This window comes from Macrobrachium nipponense, chromosome 25 (genome assembly GCF_015104395.2).
Source record: "Macrobrachium nipponense isolate FS-2020 chromosome 25, ASM1510439v2, whole genome shotgun sequence".
NCBI classification, from domain to species: domain Eukaryota; kingdom Metazoa; phylum Arthropoda; class Malacostraca; order Decapoda; family Palaemonidae; genus Macrobrachium; species Macrobrachium nipponense.
In genome coordinates, this window is record NC_087214.1 from 68,257,987 (window position 1) to 68,271,630 (window position 13,644).

Here is a 13,644-nt window from a genome sequence, read left to right on the forward strand (position 1 = left end):
GCCCCCGGAGTCGGCCGCGACCTTGGATACTGTGAGGGACCACAGATCCAACCAAGAGACTGCCTGGAAAGCCGTCATAGCGGTAGCTTCCAGGCCCAGTGCCTCCTGCTGCGAGAACCACAAGTTCTCCGACAGGAGCTGTGCCTGCAGGGACACAGAAGCACCTGGAGTTAGCCTAGCTAGCTCCGGGTTAACCTGTTTGGGCGGTATTGGATCCACTGATGGCACGTAGAACTTCTGCTGTCGCTGCAGAGGAGGAGGAAGTAGCTTGGAAGACCGTCCTGACTTAAGTGAGTCCTCTCGTCCTGAGACGAAATTCTCCACCTGGTCAAGGACTGAGTCTGCAAGCTCAGATCGCGGCAGTCCCACCGTCAATTTGGGTTCCTCTTCGGGCCCCAAAATGACTCGAGCCGGGACGTGGGCTCAGATGGTGGTAGCGGCGATCCTTCCCCCAGGTCGTTGTGCTGACGAATCAGCGCAATAACCTGGGCAAAGTTCCTCTGGATCTCAGGAGTCACAGCGTGTTGAGAGTAGGACCGTCCAGTCCCTCCAACAGGAGCAGCTCTCGAGACCCTCCTCCTTCAGAAGGAGGAACAGCAACAGACCCCTGACGGTCGCCTCCAACCACTTGCGCGTACGACCTGGCTGGTCCTAAGACCATGCCTGGTGCGTGCGGCGTCGTGGCGGGATCGTGAGCGGCGGCGCACTCTCACGATCACTCCTAGGTACCTCGCTCTTCCCGGTGTAGCCCGAGGAAGTTGAAGGTATAGGAGAGACAGACCTGACGCTCCCCTCCCGTTCGCTGGCAGGACCAGCGTACGTGGGGGGCTGCAGCCGATCACCAACCCGCGGTGGGGATCGATCTGCAGGCCTGGCCGTGCCGCTCACCTGTGGCGAGCGGCTCGACTGAGCACGTCGACCCCGGTCCCGTGCGTCAGACGAGCTGCTGCTGGCCACCGTCTCCGTCCGGTCCCTGTGGGAGCGGCGGTCAGGTGATCTACAGAGCTCGCTTTCGCGGTGAGACCGGTGAGCGTCCTCACGGCACGTCAAACCGCTGGTACCAGCCGAAGCTGGTGCCGTTGGTCGAGGGGACCTCTTCCCAGCCTCAACCCGTGGCCGGTCAGAGACCGTCACGTCAACCCGAGGTACCGGCTGGTCGCTACGAGAGCGGCCGCTGGCCTGGCGAGAGTCACTTGCGCGACTCTCGACAGTCTTCTGCTCCGTGCCTCTGTCATGACGGTGAGCAAGCTCAGGCGTCTTGACTTTAGCTGCACGGTCGCCCGAAGGAGACCGTACACTCGGACCTTCTCGCGAACGAGAAGTCGAGCCGGTACCTGGCTTGGCAGCAGTGCTACCAAGACCAGGCGCGGATGTACCAGCAGTAGCCAGCACATCCTTGGTCCCCGTCTTCTTCTTCTTCTCAGAAGAGGAGACGGGCCCTGTTCCCGAGGGAACAGGAGGACCAGCAGAAGCACCCCCCGTCACGCCAGAGCGAGACGGGCCCTTCGAAGGTCCCGCAGGAGCCTTCTTAGGGGGGGAGGAGGCAGCCTTCTTCTTCTTCGGCTTGGAAGCCTTAGAAGTCGAAGGGGGAGAGGCGGCAACAGACGACGAAGAAGACGATGAAGACGACGACGACACCTTCCTCTTCTTCTTCCTCTTCTTCGTCAGCTCTCTCAGGACGGACGTCAGGTCTTTCATCCACGGAAAAGTCGGGCCAATTGCCAAAGCAACACGCCCCGACTGATCCTGTCCGGAAAGACCTGAGACCGGTGCAGCACCTCCATGACGAGACGCGACGTGGGCAGGGGCAGGCACGGCAGGAGCGGCAGGGACATCAACAGCAGGACCAGCGCCATCAGGACAGCCAGCAGGACCAGCAGCAGCAGACCAGCACCAGCAGGACCAGCAGCAGCAGGACCAGCACCAGCAGGACCAGCACCAGCAGCAACATCAGCATAAGCGTCCCGCACCGCGCGCTTCGTAGGAGCGGCGCGAGCGGCTGGGCCAGCAACACTCGCTGCAGGTACGGCAGCATAGTCCGGCGTCACAGACCTCTCCAATTCAGCCAAACTCATCATTGGGACGGGCGGTAGATCCAGGGGCGAACTTTTGGGACAGCAAAAGTCCGGGAGTCGGCAGCACATAGGAACCCAGGTGGCGGCGGCCAACGCCCCTCTTAGGTACGGCAGCAATCGGCTTTTGGATTGATGCCGTTGGAGTCACCGACGCAATGTGTTGCGTGTAAACCACATGAGGAGGGGCGGCGTACGCTGGTGTGGACACAGTATTAGTCGTTGTTGTGACTACACCATGAGTTACAACTGCCGACCCCGCTAGACGTTGAATCAAGCCCTGGATACTGGGGGCGCCCTGCAGTCCCAACGACGCCCACACCTGTCCAAGGTCGTCACTCACAGAAGGTACACCTGAGGGAGGAACAGTCGGGTCAGTTAGAGGGGCACCCTCACGCTTGGGGGAGGACGAACCCCACCCAGAGCGGACGGAAGACCCCGAGTACAATTGAACATCCGGGTATCGGGCACCCTCCTCCACACTCGACGGATCGAGTGAGGAGAAGGACTCCGAAACCCCCCCCCCGCAGGGGAAGGCACAAATCGTGGGGGCTGAGCTGGAGGCAGGAAGGATGACGAGGTATCCGTAACCAAAGGAGTCGCTGGAGAGCTTTCCGACGACTCCTTGGTCAAAGACTACGCCTCTTCCTACCCTCGTACAGCACCCACTGCGCCTCGGACCAATTTACACACACATTACATGGTTCGGCTCGGGAGCATTCTCGCCCCCGACACCGATAACATAATTCATGTGGATCAATGTCAGGATAAGAGCGGAATCCGCCGCATTTACGCCCCTCCAGCCCGGGACACACTCTACGGGCAGCTGGTGGGCGCGGCGAAAGCTCTTCTTGATCCATAATTAATTAAATTCACTTCACTCAATGAAAAATGAAAAATGAAAAAAAGAGTACTTACAATTTCATTCAAGACCACAAACAACCAGTCAGAAGAAATTGTAAACATCCAAAGCACACCGACGAAATAGCGGGCACAGCGATGACGAAACACGTCCTGTCACACCACGGCCGAAAGCAAAAGTGGTTCTTCACCGCCCGGGCGCGCGGCGCGCGCACGATCGACAAGCAGTTAACTACCGTTCTCCCCTTGTTCGAAGCTTACGACCGTCCCAGCTGCCGCTAGTTACCTTCCTATTGTTAAAGGACCGAGGGTTTGTATTACGTATCGGAACAAAAATTCTGATTTTTTCGGAAGAGTTACCGCACGAACGTAATGGTTTTTTTTTCATAAATTCACCATAAATCGAAACATTGTGCTAGAGACTTCCAAGTCATTGCAAAATGAAGGTAAATGATTGAATATTACTAGAATATAAGAGTTTTAGCTTACAATTGCGTTTTTCGACCATTTCGGTAGAGTCAAAGTTGACCGAAAGTTGAAATTTTTGCACTTAACGTTATTTATATGAAAATATTTCAAAACTGATAAAAGCTACAACCATGGGTTGTTTTTTGTTGTATTGTGCATGAAATTGCGCACATTTCCATATATAAAACTTTATGTAACGGCAAATTTAAAAGGGTGCAAACATTAGGACAATCGCACGAAAAAATTTATCGGAAGAGTTATCGCACGAACGTAAGGAAAAAGTTTTTTCATAAATTCACCATAAATCGAAATATTGTGCTAGAGACGTCCAATTTGTTGCAAAATGAAGGCAAATGATTGAATATTACTATAATATAAGAATTTTAGCTTACAATTGCGTTTCTCGACCATTTCTGTAGAGTCAAAGTTGACCGAAGGTTGAAATTTTTGCACTTATCGTTTATATGAAAATATTTCAAAACTGATAAAAGCTACAATCATGAGTATTTTTTTGTTGTATTTTACATGAAATTGCGCACATTTTCATATATAATACTTCATGTAAATGATAATTTAAAATGGTGCAAAAATTATGTCAAAGTGACGAAATAATTTCCGAGATGTGTCACTGATACTTTTTAGTGCGATAAGAAAGAAATTCGCGCTTGCGCGCCTGCGTAGCGATTGTAAACAAAACAACGCCTTGATCCGTGAACTCCCAGCATCCCCCAAGGCGCGTGATACAAAAGTTTTCGGCTGGTAGGCCTATAAGTATTTTTCCGCGAATTTTTAAAAAAACTTTTTTGAGCCGACGTATGATACGTCCAATCGGCATACGGGAGACATTTTGACTCGACATTTAATACGTCCAATCGGCGTAAGAGGGTTAATGACTCACAGTCTAAGGAGGAAAAAAAGCAGACACACATTGGCCACGTTCCATAAAATATTCATGAGAGGCTCCACAGCATAACGAACACACACCACCCAACACAATTAGGTCTAAATCAAGCTTGGAGCAAGAAGGGTCCATTGGTGCCATGTCTTATCCTGTCAAAGGAAATTTCTCATATTGAAAAAATGCTTTCTTGCTTGACTGGCAATCTGTGCTAGCTAACTAGGAAGAGGGGTAAGGGAAGGGAAGGATGTGAATATAATAGAAATTTTTTCAGCTAGGTTTGGAAATTGCCCATGTGGGAGCTTTGGTATGTAATACGAACAGCAACGCTGAACACACAATTCCTAATATTTTTTGTTGAAATACTCATAGAACTCTTCCAAGTGCTTTTTGTTGAAATACTAAAGACTTACATCCTTGAATGACTGGTATTTATCACATGTCATATATAAATACTGATGTAATAAGCAATAAGAGTAAAGAATCAATTTCAGCTCTCAACCAGCTTTGAAGTCATTTGTTTTTAGCCTGGTACATCGACACGTCAAATTTCCTTCATAACGATGATAGTCAATAGGGTTTTCATTTGGAATGGCACTGATATTCAGAAATATGACAAAAACATTTACCTTACATACTGTCAGGGATATAACAGACTAGTTTTAAAATTAAAACCCATATGTACACCACACTTTAATTTCATGATTTGCAAATCTTATGCGCAATGAGGTAAAAATAGTTATATTTATTACTGTTTAAGGAAATGATTCACCAAAGAATGAACTACCAATCAGCTACCTTATAATACCTCGAAAAGACAACACATAACATACTGCAACTTCCACAAATCTAATAAGCCCACACGTAACATCAACCTGAACTAAAGAAGCCACTACTTTCAAAGTGAAGCTGGTCATAGTGAACTTTATATTTCTTGAGCCCCATGCAAACTGCAGCATAATAAAACTAGCAACTATGACAGATGATGATACCTTATTCTTTAATGACTACACAACAAAAACACCAATGGAATCTCCTACAATGCACGAGATTAGTTCAAGCTGTTCCTTGTGTCCGTTGAGTAGGGTATTTCTCGCACTCCATTTTGTACCCATGGCCATTTTCATACCACCTGCAGTGCTGCTCCAAAAACTTGAAATGAACAGGACATCTATAGAGGGACTTCAAGGTTAGACTACCAATATTACACTTTATTCTGATAAGAATCAAACAAGAAAATTCTGTGACAGAACGTTAAATGGAAATTCTTTTGTAAAGTGAGCTTCAAATATCTGATGTTTGTCAGTCCTATGCATGGCAATGCTTATCTCCAATTCTCCTAAAAATGAAGTTTTTATGATAAAACAAAGTTTAATGTATACTTACCTGGCAGGTATATATATAGCTATATTCTCTGTTCCACCTGGCAGAAATTTTCAAAACTCGCGGCAAACGCTAGTAACCTATTAGTAGTTCAGGCAACCACCACCCCGTTACCGTGGCGCTAGCGCTAGGAACCGTTCCCAATTGGGCCAGATTTTCTCTGAACCCTGTCTCCTGAGGGGAGGCGGGTGGGAATTAAATTATATATACCTGCCAGGTAAGTATACATTAAACTTTGTTTTATCACAAAAACTTCATTTTAATGTATGACACTTACCTGGCAGGTATATATATAGCTGATTGACACATTTGGAGGTGGGTCAAAGACAGCAACATTCTTAGAGTATAAAAATATTATTAAAATATTATTAAAACTCTAGGTTCCTTACCTGCTAAGGTAGCTGACTTCATAGGTCCTGCCTCTAAGCCTGCTTAAACCTTAGTAGCTCTCACAAGGAAGTGTCCTGTATGTTGAAGAAGCTAAGACTGGAACTGACAACTGGACGTGACCAATGTGTTGACAGATCCGTACAGCCCTCTTATGCCACGGCATTCAAGCTAGTAATAGATCATTTACCTGAACTACACACACACCATCACCGGATAATACTAACAAGACTGAGAAAAGTACCGCACACTTTCTCAGACGACCAATAAACACAAACACCATCACCTAATACAAAATCAACTAGCTTAGAAGGTTATGGGGTAGTAACTCCTTTGCCCAATACTGTACCCGAGGACACGTATGGACCTAGCGTCTGACAATTATCAAAGGTTGTCTGCACATCCTAAGATAATGAGATGCAAAATATTGAATTAGTTCTCCAATATGTGGATTCAATAATTTCCTTGAGGGCTAAATTCTTTTTAAAAGCTAATGAAGTCGCCACTGCTCTGACTTCATGAGCCTTCACTTTCAAAATACCAAAGTTCTGCTCTTGACACAGCATATGAGCCTCTTTAATTAACTCTCTCATGAAGAAGGCTAGAGCGTTCTTCGTCATGGGTTTGCTGGGTCTTTAACTGAACACCACAGAGCATCAGACTTCCCTCTGATACCTCTTGTTCTTTCCGTATAACGCAACGCTCTCACTGGGCAGAGAACTCTTTCTTGCTCGTGACCCACTAACTCAGCCAAACCCAAAACTTCAAAGGATCTTGGCCAAGGATTAGCTGGATTCTCATTCTTGGCCAAGAAACCTTCTTGGAATGAACACACTGCGTTGCCATGTCTCCATCCCACCTTCTTCGATATGGCCTGAAGCTCACTAACTCTTTTAGCAGTTGCCAATGCTACTAAAAAGATAGTCTTCTTAGCAAGGTCTCTCAGAGAGGCTTCCTCTAAAGGCTCGAATTTGCTAGAAGTTAAATACTTCAAGACCACATCAAGGTTCCAAGCCGGTGGCCTGCATTGTGATAGTTTCTTCGTACCAAATGACCTAATCAGATCTCGAAGGTCTAAGTTATTCGAGATGTCTAGGCCCCTGTGTCTAAACACTGAGGTTAGCATACTCTTATAACCTTTAATTGTCGAAACTGACAAGCGTAAATCCTTCCTCAAGTATAGAAGGAAATCTGCGATTTGGGTCACAGAGGTACTGGATGAAGACACTTTCCTGTTCTTACACCACTTCCGGAAATTGTCCCACTTCGAACTGATATACTGTGATTGTGGAGGTTCTTCTGGCTCTAGCCACTGCACTGGCCACCTCTAGAATATCCCTTCGCTCTGACCAGACGTTTCGATAGTCTGAACGCAGTCAGACCCAGAGCGAGGGTATTCTTGTGAAACCTGTCGAAGTGGGGTTGTCTGAGTAAATCTACTCTTAGCGGAAGAGTCCTTGGCGTATTCCACTGTCCATTCCAGTACTCTGTGAACCAACTTTGGCCTGGCCAAAACGGGGCTATTAAGGTCATCCTCGTCCCACCCTGGCTCTCCCTGAACTTCTTCATCACTTTCCCCAGTACCTTGAACGGAGGAAAAGCGTACAGATCTAAGTTTGACCAATCCATCAGGAATGCGTCGACCGCCACTGCTTCCTGGTCTGGGATCGGAGAGCAATAGGTTGGTAACCTTTTTGTTCTGGCTGTCGCAAACAGATCTATTACTGGACGGCCCCACAACTTCCACAGGCTCTGGCAAACCTCCATGTGCAAAGTCCACTCCGTCGAGAGAACTTGTTCTCTTCTGCTCAACAGGTCCGCACCCACATTCTTCTCTCCTTGTATAAACCTGGTGAGTACCACGACCTTTTCCTCTTCCGCCCAAAGCAGAACTTCCTTTGCCAGCTTGTAAAGGGGAAAGGAATGAGTCCCTCCTTGATTCCGGATATATGCCAGCGCCGTGGTGTTGTCCCCGAGTTGACCTGCACCGTCTTGTCTCGAATCAACTCTCTGAAGTGCTTCAAAGCCAAGAAAATTGCCATCAGTTCCTTCCTGTTTATGTGCCACTTTGTCTCTTCCTTGCTCCAAAGTCCCGACACCTCTTGAGGGCCTAATGTCGCTCCCCAACCCACGTCCGACGCGTCGGAAAATAAGACGAGGTCTGGGCTCTTCTGCTGAAGCGACATCCCTCTTGCTAACCTGCCTGGAGTTAGCCACCACTTTAATTCCTCCTTTACTTCGGCCGAATTAGAAACTGGAAGGAATCCGGTTGTAATTTTCTTGGCCATGAATCCTTCAGGAAAAACTGTAGAGGTCTCATGTGCAGCCTTCCTAAAGAAATGAACCTCTCTAGCGAAGAGAGAGTGCCCAGTAGACTCATCCACTCTCTTGCTGAGCATCGGTCCTTCTTTAGAAAGTCCTGCACCTTCCGAATGCATTGGGCTTGCCTTTCGGGGGACGGAAAAGCCCGAAAAGTCACTGCCGATATCTGAATCCCCAAATAAACTATCTGTTGCTGGGGATCCAATTGAGACTTTCCCATATTTACTACCAGACCTAGGTCTCTTGCTAAGTCCAATGTTTGACTCAAGTCCTCCAGACATTGACTTCTTGATTGGGATCTTATCAACCAGTCGTCCAGATAAAAAGACACTCTGATCCCTCTTAAATGTAACCATCTCGCCACATTGGACATCATCCTCGTGAAAACTTGAGGGGCTGTGCAAAGGCCGAAGCATAGGGCCTTGAACTGAAAGACCCTGTCCTGAATCACAAACCTTAGATACTTCCTGCTTCCTGGATGAATCGGAATATGGAAGTATGCGTCTTGTAAGTCCAGGGTCGTCATCCAGTCCCCTGGACGTACCGCTGCCAGTACTGAATCGTTCATCTCCATGGTGAACTTGGTCTTTTCTACGAAAAGATTCAGTTGACTTACGTCCAGAACTGGCCTCCAACCTCCCGAGGACTTTGCAACCAGGAACAGACGGTTGTAAAATCCCGGAGATTCGTGATCCAGAACAGGCTCTATGGCTCCTTTCTCCAGCATGGAAGCTACTTGCTCCCACAGAGCAGCTTTCTTCTCTAAATCGTTGTAATTTGCCCCGAGGGCTCTCGGAGATGTTGCGAGAGGAGGTCTCTTCAAGAAAGGAATCTTGTACCCTTCCCGAGCTACGTTGACAGCCCAGGGATCTGCCTTCATATCTTGCCAAACTTCCCAGAAACCTTGAAGTCTGGCTCCCACTGTCGTCTGGAGGACTGAGTTCTCATTCTTTAGAGGGAGTCTTGGCTCCTCTTTTAGAGGGAACTCTCTTACCCCTAAAGGCGGGTCGAGCGAATGTTCTTCCTCGAAAGGGCTGTTGCGAAGGCCTAGTATCCTTTGGAGTCTTCTTCACTAACTTGGGTGGTAAGAACTTCTTAACTGAAGACGAGAGAAGATCTTGAGTGGCCTTCTGAGAAAGGGAGAGAGCTATATCCCTAATCACCTCTGAAGGAAACAGCTGTTTCGACAGAGGAGAGAACAGCAACTCCGACTTCTGAGAGTTCGAAACTCCTTTAGAAGCGAAAGAACACAACAGCGATCTCTTCTTAAGTACTCCTGCTGTGAATAACGAAGCCAGTTCATTCGTTCCGTCTCTCAGAGCCTTGTCCATGCAGGACATAATGCTCTTAGCTGTCTCTAAATCCTGCGAGTCCTCTTCTACTAGGGAGTTCGCAAGTGCTCCCAAAGACCAATCCAGGAAATTGAAGACTTCGAAGGTCCTAAAAATCCCTTTAAAAAGATGGTCAAATTCTGAAGACGTCCACCAGACCTTAGCAGACTGTAACGCCTGTCTGCGTGAGCTGTCTACTATACTGGAGAAGTCCCCCTGGGAGGAGGCAGGTACTCCCAGGCCTAGACTTTCTCCAGTAGCGTACCATACTCCTGATTTAGAAGCTAACTTAGCTGGTGGAAACAGAAAAGAGTATTTTCCCGCTTCTTTCTTCTCCTTCATCCAGTCATTCACCCGTTGAAGGGCCTTCTTCGCCGAAATTGACATCGTCATCTTCAGGAAAGAGGACTTCTTTGGAGTCCTAGTCTTGGAAAATTGAGATAAGGGGGATAACGGAGCTGTCGGTTTAAATTCCCCCTCAAAAATAGCCATAAGACGTGAAGTTAGAACCTTATAATCTGAAGAAGGTTCCGTATTCTTTCCCTCCATTAATTCCAATTCTTCTTCTGCTGAAGAAATGTCTTGGAACTCATTGTCGAGTTGACGCTTCGTTGACGGAATAGCGTCCTGCCGCCTGCGTCCTGCGGCCACCGAAGAATCTGCGTCCTGCCGCCTGCGTCCTGCGTCCATCGTAGCGACGCCTGCTTCCTGTCGCCTGCGTCCTGCGTCCACAATTAGTTCCGCGTCCTGATGTTTGCGTCCTGCTTCCTCCGAAAGCATTCTCTTCCTGTGTTCTGCGTCCTGCAAAACCAAGCGATCGCTTGTCTTCCTAGCGCTAGTGCGCCCTGAGTCCTCGGCGAACGCGTCCTTGTATTTCGTTTTAGAAGACTTAATGGGAAGGAAATCATCCTTACGCCTCGAAGATGTTTGCTCAGGCGGATCCCAGGACTTCACCAGAACTGCCAGCTTGGACTGCATCTCCCTTAAGAAACCCTTCGTACTATCCTCCTGAATGGTAGACGATGAAAGAGGAGGATTACGAGCGGGACTGCGACCTAACGGAGAGCGATCTTGCACTCTACCCGACGGAGAAAGACGAGGGGAAGATACACAAGAAGACGGAGGAGATTCTCCCATCGCCATACCAGGCCGAGAAGGACGTATAGCGCCAGTGCGTCCTGAGTCTTCTCTAGCACGAAACAACTTTTTCCTCTTGATCGGAACTGCGTCCCCGTCTTCTGAGGAGGACAACACCTCAGGACTACTCCAAGTCTCACGATCTTGTCTCTCGAGAGCCGCTGATGTCCTGAAAGTCCTCTTGAGGGGGCGAGACACCACTGCGTACCGACGTTCTCGTTCGGAAGTCGAACCTTCCGAGGACGCACACTTCCCAGTTACGCCTTTTCTGCGGCGAACTGCAACAGCCTGGGAACTTGCAACAGGACTGTTCGAAGGGACGCCTGACCGCGGCAAAACCTCTCTCGCCTCCCTTCGACTGTCGACATGCCTTCTCCCTTGGGTCTGGGAGCTTGACAGAGGTCTAGGAGCACGAGAGAGACGATCAGACGCCCCCTCCACTACACTTTCACTGACATCGAAAGCACTAACTCTATCTGTAAGTCGCTGTATTTGGTCGCCCATGGACGCAAGGGCAGCGAACACCTTCACAATATTTGTATCGTTCGCCTCCTCCGATACAGCAGCGGGCGCAGGAGATACCTGGGGAGAAGGAACTACCAACTCTACATTAGAAGGAGCTGGAGAGGAAATACATTCACTCCTTTTACTAGAAGAATTTGACTTCTCACTACGAGAAACAGACCTCCTTACACGATCTTTCTCAAGTCTCTCAACATATTTCATAAATATCTTCCATTCCTTCTCTGATAAATTCTCACATTCAATGCATCTATTCTCCCAAGTACACACATTCTCCCTACACTTCTTACAAATGGTATGAGGGTCGACCGAAGCTTTCGGCAATCTTACCTTACACCCCTCTTTTACACACACTCTAAACATACTTCCAGAATCAGACATCTTTAAAGAACAATCCAAAGCGAATGCCAAGCTAACGTTTCCGAGTACAATACCAAAAATCCATGAAAAGTCAGCAACGAGAATGAAAATTCTAGCAGGGAACCACCAACAATGTTGCCGGTTCGGCTGGCAGAGAAAATCTGGCCCAATTGGGAACGGTTCCTAGCGCTAGCGCCACGGTAACGGGGTGGTGGTTGCCTGAACTACTAATAGGTTACTAGCGTTTGCCGCGAGTTTTGAAAATTTCTGCCAGGTGGAACAGAGAATATAGCTATATATATACCTGCCAGGTAAGTGTCATACATTAAAACTGCATTTCAGTACATCTGTAATGACAATCACGAGTCTTTTTGTGTGGTGAACAAACATCGTTTGCTTAGATTCTAAGAGAGAGATAGGAGAGCTTAAAAACTACAAATACTTAATCTTAATACTGTCTGACAATAAAAATACTTCCGATGTGCTAAGTCGTCTATTTATTGAGATGCCACAATACAAAAAATATAGTAGTAGTGTGGTGATGTTCCTATTCAGCCTATTGCCTTCTTCAAACTTGAGTTAAATTTTGCATATGGTGGAACATGTACAGTAAGTTCCCTGCACGCGGTGGAGGGGGAAGGCGCTTGCACGTGGTTGGCTCAGGAGCTTGTGTCAGAAGAACTCTGGCGAAGAAAAGTCACGACCTTAGGAAACAACTAGAGACTTTGGCTAGGTCTGGTGATTATTATCACAATTGTTACAGATTAAATACTAACGAACTTCCAACACCTAAAGGAGCGGGTGTTTGTTGCTCTGCTTGCTGAGCTAATAAAAAACCACAAACAACCAATCTGAAAGTCTAATGTAGTTACTTTTTTTAACTTTTATGAAACCAACGTGTGCCATCTTTGCTGGGCCGACTCAAAACAATGCTGGCAGAAAACCCACTGTATGCAAGAAAACTGCCCATATGTGAATTTCAAAATCCCACACAGACAAAATCCATCAAGCAATTGTCACCAATGTTATATAGGGAAAGACAACACATACATTCTCAGTATTAAAAGTCTTGCCACAATAAAATCTCTCTCTCTCAGCAGTCCAACAAGATGGTGTTCATCTGAAGGCCAACAACATATCTTAGAATAATCTTCCTTGATTTTTTCAACAACAGACTGGTTACATGAAACTGAATGATGGGTGTCAGAGTCGGATCTTCAGTTACAATGCTAAAATGACGTTACCAAATTGTCTACTCTGCTGAAAAGTAATGTCTGCAACTTTCCCAATTAGCCATCAACACTGACTAAGACTGCACCTAAGAAAATTGACATTAATTGAAATGCTCAAAGGGAAAATACAGCGTTAGAGACCTTAAACCGAGAGCACACACGAGAATGTACATATATGGTGATAGAGGAAGACTTTAAAGGAACTACAACAGGCAGATACTATTACATCCATCTAGTTTTCATGTTTGAACTGTTTATTTCACGACACCTAATAAAATGAAGACATTATCAGAATTCTGCATGGATACGAGCATTACATGTACATCAAACAACCACCAACTCATGACCAAACCACAAACCAAATAAAATATTGCAGTCAACACCTGAAAATCTTAATACCTAGTAAAATGTCAAAGGTGTTATCCGAGTTGCTGGATTGATACATCAAATAATTGTGCTGCTTACAGCAACTGTTTAATGCAATTACAGTCTGTATAAGAAAAATTTAAAATACTAATGTCAATTATGTTTCCTATCGTACAAAGGTGCATTTGACAAGTCCCTTCATGTAACAAAGACTCGAGATGAAATTTCCTAAACATTCCAGCACAAATAAGCATACGGCCTTTAGCAGGAGTTACTACACTAAGGTTAGTTAAGTATCCCTGCAA

The 13,644-nt window shown here is 46.9% G+C and overlaps 1 protein-coding gene across 10 annotated transcripts in view; it reads right to left on the reverse strand.

Moving 5' to 3' along the window:
- LOC135199505 (THO complex subunit 2-like) overlaps positions 1–13,644 on the reverse strand; it is a 608,436-nt gene that overhangs the window by 29,954 nt on the left and 564,838 nt on the right. For 6 of the 10 annotated variants that reach the window (XR_010311088.1, XR_010311083.1, XR_010311081.1 and 3 more), the window contains one exon: positions 12,220–12,424. The exons of the other annotated variants lie outside the window; for them this stretch is intronic. Coding sequence is in view for 1 of the 6 variants with exons in the window: in XM_064227614.1 (XP_064083684.1) it covers positions 12,401–12,424 (24 nt within the window). In the remaining 5 variants the exon portion in view is untranslated. Of the gene's footprint in view, positions 1–12,219; positions 12,425–13,644 lie in introns of those variants that run through there. 10 annotated transcript variants of the gene reach the window in all.